The following is a 7,818-nucleotide window of genomic DNA, read 5'->3' on the forward strand; positions in this document are numbered from 1 at the left end:
TTATTCTCAATACCAAATGTGCTAATTTCTGACAGGAATAACTGACAGTTATGTCACACTTTCTAAGTACAGACTGTTCCCCTAAACACTAGTTCAACGAACAAAAATGTCCCAATGTAGAAGTTGGGTTCATTCATGTGGTTATATTCTTACAGATAATAATTCATAAAATAGACAGCAAATTATACTCCTATTAAGAGAATTCACATTCATTCTAGAAATGGAATTTAATTCTTATAATGATTTGTCATTTAAACTACGTCCATCAAAATATAAATAATGACAGTTACTTCTCTTTTAGTCAACGCAGTTACCACTCACTGCACAGGGGAAGGGTGTCTGCCTTCAGCTAAAGTCAGCATGAGAAATGAAGTGGTATGAATGCTAACAACAGTGTGAGACTTGACGCTGAACCTCACCATTTATGTAACTGCAGTTATAACTCAGCGCCATAATACTAGGAATTTTGGTGCCTATCAAAAATAGAGTTGATGTCCAAGGACAAGCAGATTTATTCACTCACAGTAAGGACTGTAAGTAACACGAAGACTCAGCGCCAGGTGTGAGGTACAGACAGACAGCTCCGGAGACCCCCTCCGGAGAAGCAGGTCAGCAAGGGTGCCGGGCTCCCCGGCAGGCCCCCTGGGAACCACCACTTAACTGGCCTTTTCTGACTGTTTCTAGCAACAACTGCTAACGGGACCGCTAAGCAACTAAGAGGAGCAGTTTCAAGATTTCCCGCTTCTTTGCTTAATCAAAACACAGCTAATTAGTAATGCTTGGCGACCCACTCCAGTGTTCTTGCCTGGAGAATCCCGGGGACGGCAGAGCCTGGTGGGCTGCTGTCTATGTGGTCGCACAGAGTCGGACACGACTGGAGCGACTTAGCAGCAGCAGCAGCAGCAGCAGCACGGGATGTAGAACTACAGCTTCCGTAGAAAACAGAAACGGTTTCACCAATAATCTTAACTGAAAAACACAACATCATAGTCTTCACCAGCATCAAAGAGAAAGGCGAGGGGTGGGGAAGCAGGGCTCCAGGGTGCAGAGGCTGGTGCTCAGCACAGAATAGAGGGCTCCTCGGCCTGGCCTGGGGGAAGGTGACCTCGAGTGTTCAGTGAGAACAAGCCCAGCCCTCACCAAGCCCGCAATCTGAGTGACAACAGTAACCAGCGGGAAATAAGAAAAAGCAGAAGCCAGTTTAAATGCAAATGCATTTTTCCATGAAATCCTCTTGCATTTTTCCTCCAGAAGTATTTATTTAACCTGCCTTGGTTCATCTCAAAAAATGCATGTAGATTCTAACTGGTGAGTTTCTGAGGATGCTAGAATCAGATCTCAAAGGACTCTTAGAACCTGTGGTGACCCATGGGCCAAAGCGCAGATAAAACCAAGGAGGGTCTTGGAATGCAGGAACAAAAAAACCAGACCCTTATTGTCCTTCTGGCCCCCATGTTGTAACTATTAGAGGAACAGTATAACCTGTCTCCCCTCCTACGCCACAGGGAGAAGGTACTTGCCCTACCCTTCCCCCGCCCAGTACACATGCCTCAGCCAATCAGCAAGTGACCCGCAAGACCCCGTCCCACGCCTTGTACCCTGGGTATAAAAGTGGACCGAGGACCCTGTCCAACGTCGGCTCTCCCTCCAGCTGGCCCGCTGCTCTAACAGCGTCTCCCACTCTAATAAACTTTATTTCCCTCTCATTCTGTCTCACGTCTGGAAATTCTTTTCCAACCCGCGCCCGGACCATGACAGAACCCAAACTGCACGTTCTTCGGGTGGTGGTGGAGGTGGCAGGGGACACATGGTCCCCAGTTCCCATCCTGCTGGGGCCACCCACTGCCCACGTCCATGAGCTCAGGGGGAGTGTCTGCTCTGTGCGGCCAATACAGGGCCCTGGGTGCAGAGATGACCCCACGCGCCTGATACCATGTGCTTCCCGTGGTAACAGGCGAGCCTCCAGGACATGCACGGCCATCTTGATTCTGCAGCCAGGGTGCCCAGTCACAGACAGGGAACCGACTGTGAGCCCACTGACCGACTTCCCTCCCTCTGTCTGGATGATAAAGCAGCTCAGTGTCTCCACCTGCCACTCTTCCCTGGAATTCAATCTGTGGAGCTCTGCCGTCAGCCCTGCCTCCTGCACGTCTCCTGGGACATCATGAGACATGGGGGCTGCTGCTGAAACTTTAAAAGCCATATTTATGCTTATGCAGCCATACAGACTTGCCGATTTAAAAGATTGCTGTTCCTCATACTTTGCTTGGTGAAATAAGGCATATTTTTACATCAGATAGTTTCAATAAATAAGCATACTTTTTTAAACTTGGATCTTGTTAAAATGTTCACATACCTCCTGAAAAAAACAGGTAATTCCCCATTTTTAAAGATCTCTGTCTTGCTTATGACGTCACAGACACCATCAGAAGTTTCACTCCTATCTCAAAGATGAGTCAGCTGGGACGAGAAACACGTGATGAGCATGAAGCACAAGGACAGCCTCCCCCAGGTTACCGGGCCACCCGGGGGAATTCCCCACTCCCGGGGTGTCCCGGGTGACCCACCTCTCTAACTAGACGAGGAAGTGGCGACGTTACCAGACACACACTTCACAGAACCTGACAGGCTCTTACGTCCAGTCAGCACACTCACCGTGAGAGCCACACCTGACTGGCGCTCCCAGTCCCTGGGCGGAACCTCCACTGGAGCAGCATCGTGCATTAAAAACCGAAATGTGCGTTCAGCACAAACCAGCCAGTGTCTGAACGCGAAAGCGGGCACGCTGGTGGATCTCTCCTGCGGGGTTTATCCACATGGCGGGGTCGGGGAGGCAGGTAAACCAGGGCTCGACTCGGGAATGTGTGCGCCAGGGAGCAGGTCTAATGCAAGAGACGCAGACGCTCCAATCCTGAGCAAGGGACATTCAAGCGAGGCCAAGTTCTCATGATTCAAAGCAGCAATCAGAAAGAACATGTTGTTTTGCTGATTTAAAAAAACAAGATGTTTACAGCTAAATTATAATGGGTTGAAAACAACTTTCTTAAATGTCATCACTGTCTAATTAGAAGCACTAAGTTCTCCTTCTTAACTGAAATGTAAGTAACTAGGCACATTCAGTGATGTCGTGGATAGTTGCTGATAGGAAATACAGCAAATCCGCATGGCTGTCCAGACACCAGGGATTCAAGGGAAAACCAATGGCCATTAGAGGCCAACAGTGCAAAGGCATTTAGTGCCAAGGCGGCTCCATCCATGGCTGTGTGCTCTGAACGTTCCTGTTGGAAAAGACATGTGTAGGGAGAACACGTAACAGACTCATTTGATTAATGAATAAATGAGCCCTGAGCCTGCTGTGGGCCCGAGCACTCAGCACCCAGCACGCCTGGGGACCCGTGACACCACACCAGAGACAGCATCCCTGGTCTTGCAGCTCCGAGTTCCTCTTCCAGCCCGCGTCCTCAGGTGCTGACGGAACCCCGGGCAGCACGAGGTGCGGGGCATCACGTCCTCGGGACTCTGACTACGAAGGAAGCAGTCATCACAGCATCACAGCTCGGCAGACAGCGTGCAAGCCTTGTCTGAGCCCCAGACTTAGTGCCTAAGGAGCCAGCACTTAACACTCCAGACTGTTTATTTGAGGATCCGCCATTGACATATTTTTTAAAAGCTGAGGTTGCTGCCAATAACTCTTCTAGGAGGTGAATTATGCAGCAGGACAAATCCACTTGGTTCCTGAACTGTAATCACAGTGGCTGTAGACGGGACCCTGGGAAAGCCCCTCAGCTCCTGACCGAGGGCATGTCTGTCACCCCATGGGGGACAGAACCCCCAGCCTCCCCTTCTTAAGGACGCAGTTTACTTCCAGCACCTCTTCCCAGTTTAATTTCCGTCTGTAACAGCTGCAAATCTCTGTGGCAGAGCACTTCAAACAATCAACAGGGAGCTTTACCCGAAACTTCACTGATAACTTGCTGGGGGAGGCAACTATTTCTACACATATTTAAAGAAAACCACAGTCCTTAATACTGCCCTAGTTTAGAAACAGGTCGACACAGGAGGATTTATAAAAGCCTTCAAACCACAGTCGCTGGAAACACAGCTCAGTTACCCTAAGAAGGCAGCTGAGTCCAGCGGGTGTCTCCTGCCTCTCCTGGGCGTGGGGCGTCTGTGGGGAGGGACCCCACTGGAGGCCGTCCCGCTTCTCCTGGGCCCCTGTCCTCAGACGGCTCCCAGACACTCTGCGAGGCTGGGTGCGACTCCAAGGCTCTTCCAGAACTTATCGTTTCTCTTTGGGGCACACTGCTGCTTCCCCGCAACAACGCAGAGATTGAAAAGTAAGAGCTGGGGGACCGTTTGAGGCAAGACTGAGAAGAGAAGTCACGCACACACGCACCCCGAACTGGTATCATGATCCAACACCAGGGCTGGGCTAACCCCAAAGTAGCGGGGCTCCCGGCCGGGGTAGGGGCAGCACCGGACACAGGCCCCCCCAAGACCGAGCTGAGCTCGGGGAGGCTCCCGCCTCGTGGGTTCAGGGGTCTCCGCGCCCCTGAACCCCCAAGCCCAGGAGCAGCTCGCAGGAACAGGAGGGACGAACCCAGAGCCGCCAGTCCCGGAAAACCTGCTTCACTGGGGCCGCGAGTCCCCGCCCGTCCCCTTCCAGCCCTCAACTCGGGAACAGGCGGACCCCACGAGTCTCCGTCTGGGTGCTGGGGTGGGACGGCGGAGGGTCCCCGGCCGGGGGCTTGGGGACGGAGACGCAGGAGGGACGGAGGCGCCAGAAGGCGAGGGGAAGCCAGGTGAGAAGGGGGCGCAGGGAAGGAGGGAGACAGTGCGCAGAGAAGGGACGCCGGCAGGGACCCGGGCGCGAGGAAGGAGGCGCAGAGGGGAAGAGCGCCGAGAGGAGGGGGCGCAGGGAAGGAAGGGGCCGCGGAGCCGAGGCGGGCCGCGGGGAAGGAGGGGCGCGCACTCACCTGCAGGCGGCCCGGGCGCCCGCGGCGGGCAGCCGGGGGCGGGGGTCTCTCGGCGCTCATCGCCGCCGGCTCGGCGGGCCCGCGCTCGGGGCCCCGCGCCAGCCTCCCAGGGCCCGGGGCGCCGCTTCCGAGCCCCAGTCGGCGCGGGCGGCGCTCAGGATTGGCTCGGGCTCGGCGGGCAGTGGGTGGGGGCGCCGAGCTCCTCCCACGAGCGCCGCCCCGGGCCCGCCCCGGGGAGGACGGGCGCGCGGCGGCCGAGGCGCGGGGGGCGCGCGCCCCGGGGGACGTGGTGGGGGTGTCTGGGGGCTGCGGACACCCGCCCCAGGGTCTAGAGCTCCTCCCGGCCTGCGCCCCCTCCCCACTCCTGCTCCCCGGAGGATCTGACGGGGGGCGTCCCTTCCCGCCTCCCAGGACTTCCCCGCCTTCGGGTGGTCGCAGCCCGAAGCCTTCCGCGTCCCTGGCATCCCTCCCCTGTGGTCTTCCCAGCATCCGGAGCCTACGTCGGGCCCCGGGGACTGTCAAGAAAAGGAAAGAGCGCGGGAGCCTCACCCGGCGCCGCTCCCCGAACCGCACTATCGACTCGGTTCCTCCCGGAGGCAGCGCGCACCTGAGACCCCGGGCGCCCCGGGCACTGGGCTTGGGGATGCCCACCTCGCACTGCCGGGCAGTGAGGACTCGGGCAGGCACCGGCTGGTCGGCGGTCCCCTTGATCGTCAGGGCATAACTGGCTTACGCAGACTCAAGTCATCCTCATTCAAACGCAAATGACAGTTTGGGATAATCTCAGGAAACACCCCACCGCCCCCCAAGCGACCAGCCTTTTAAAAGCAGCAAGCAGGTATCTGCCACGCTTTCCAATCCCTGTCTGCCGGGCACGACACTTACTCGGCACAGGTGCGCGCAGGCTTTCACCTGGGGAAGCCGCCCAGGGTCCTTGGAGGCGGGAAAGCGCAAAGTCCAGACGGGGACCATGTGACCTGTCTCTGCAAGGAGAAAGCCCCAGGCAGGGTGGACAAGAGGAGGCTGGGCAGTCAGAGAGACTGCTCAGTGTGACTGCTGCCTTTCCCAACTTGATTGGGAAGTGATTGATAGCTGCTGTTCAGTCGCTAAGTCGTGTCCGACTCCTTGCGACTGCACTGGACCGCACCAAGCCAGTCTCCTCTGTCCTCCACTATCTTCTGGAAGTGACTCAGATTCATGTCCATCCAGTAGGTGATGTTATCTAACAGTTTCATCCTCTGCAGGCCCCTTATCCTTTTGCCAGAGGATGGATACCATTGTGCAAGCTTAAGGTGTACAAGTGTTTATTTGCTACACTTACAATGCAAGGTGATTAGCACCCTAGCCTAGCTAAGGTCACATAACTACCATTTCTTTTTAGAGTAAGAATGTTCATAATCTTCTCTTTTAGTAACTTTCAAGAATATAATACAGTCTTGGTAGCGATAGTCTCCATGCTGTACATTAGGTCCCCAGAATTTATTCATCTTGTAACTGAACAGTTTGTACCCTCTGATCAACATCTTTGCAACCCTCCAAGTCCCAAGCCCCTTGTTACCTACAGAGTCCAATCTTGCTCTGCTCCCTGCAGGACAAGCCGATGAGTTGGAGATGAGGTGTAGAGGAAAGGATGGCTGATGAAAATCTCAAAATAACTCTCTTACTGGGGTCTGGATGCCAGGTTCTTCTTTAGATCAGAGTGGGGAGGTGAGGAAACAAAGAAAAAGGCCATTAATCTTGCAAATATCTCCTAGAATGGCAAGCCTCAGGGAGGAGATAGTTAATTTCTTCCTTCCTGCCATCCACAGGTGGACAGGGTTCTGAACAAAGGCAGTTTAACAGTCAGGCAGAGGGACAGGATTCTCTGAGGTAGGCGATTATGTATGATTATAATAACAAAAGCAACAGAAAGCAAGTCAAAGAAACAGTTCCAACGTGGAGTCAGAATTGGCTTTTCCCTGCTGCACCTTGGTATCTACCGATTTACTCTGTTTCTCTGAGTTTGGCTTTTTTTAGGTTCAGTATTTAAGTGAGACCATACAGTATGTGTGGAGAAGGAACTGGCAGCCCACTCCAGTATTCTTGCCTGGAGAATCCCTATGGACAGAGGAGCCTGGCAGGCTGCAGTCCATGGGGCCGCAGAGTCAGACACGACTGAAGTGACTTGGAACGCATACAGTATGTCTTTGCATCAGGTGGCCAAAGTGTTGGAGTTTCAGCTTCAATATCCGTCCTTCCAGTGATCATTCAGGAGTGATTTCCTTTAGGATGGACTGGTTCAACTTCTTAGCACACAAATATCAACAAATTCCAAAACAATATGAATTGAGCAGTAACATTTATTATCCGAAAACTGCCCTACTCTGTAGTTCTTGTGAGTTTTAGACATAGTGAAACAGAAATATGGTAATGATCATAAGTTATACTGTTTTTCTTAAATGATTAATAGATTTTTCTTTTACTCTTTAGTGAATTTCTAGGTTAGATAACACCAAGAAATTATGGCACATGCAAATGCACTTCTTGTGTAGCAGATGCAGTTTAAAAACACCACCTTAGTGTCCTGCTACAGGCAGATGGAGAAAGCAGCATGGGCGTACCTCAAGAAATAAATAGAATTATTACTATTCCCAGCAATCCTCCTGGGTATATAACTGAAGGAGATAAAAACAGGACATTGAAGGTATCTACACTCCCTTGTCTATTGCAACATTATCCTCAATAGCCAAGACGTGGAAGGAATTCAAGTGTCCAGCTGTGGGTGAATGGATAAAGAAGCTGTGGAGTGTGTGTGTGCCTTTGTGTATGCGTGTACTGAGGCATATGTCAGATAAATGATATA

The 7,818-nt window shown here is 52.9% G+C and overlaps 1 protein-coding gene across 1 annotated transcript in view; it reads right to left on the reverse strand.

The window, feature by feature from the left end:
• SNTG2 (syntrophin gamma 2) overlaps nucleotides 1-5,076 on the reverse strand; it is a 119,836-nt gene extending 114,760 nt beyond the window's left edge. Inside the window, exon 1 of the mRNA XM_044940575.2 lies at nucleotides 4,977-5,076. Coding sequence (XP_044796510.1) covers nucleotides 4,977-5,036 — 60 coding nt within the window. The 5' untranslated portion in view covers nucleotides 5,037-5,076. The remainder of the gene's footprint in view (nucleotides 1-4,976) is intronic.
• Nucleotides 5,077-7,818: the final 2,742 nt, after the last annotated feature.

Source organism: Bubalus bubalis, chromosome 3 (genome assembly GCF_019923935.1).
Source record: "Bubalus bubalis isolate 160015118507 breed Murrah chromosome 3, NDDB_SH_1, whole genome shotgun sequence".
NCBI lineage: Eukaryota > Metazoa > Chordata > Mammalia > Artiodactyla > Bovidae > Bubalus > Bubalus bubalis.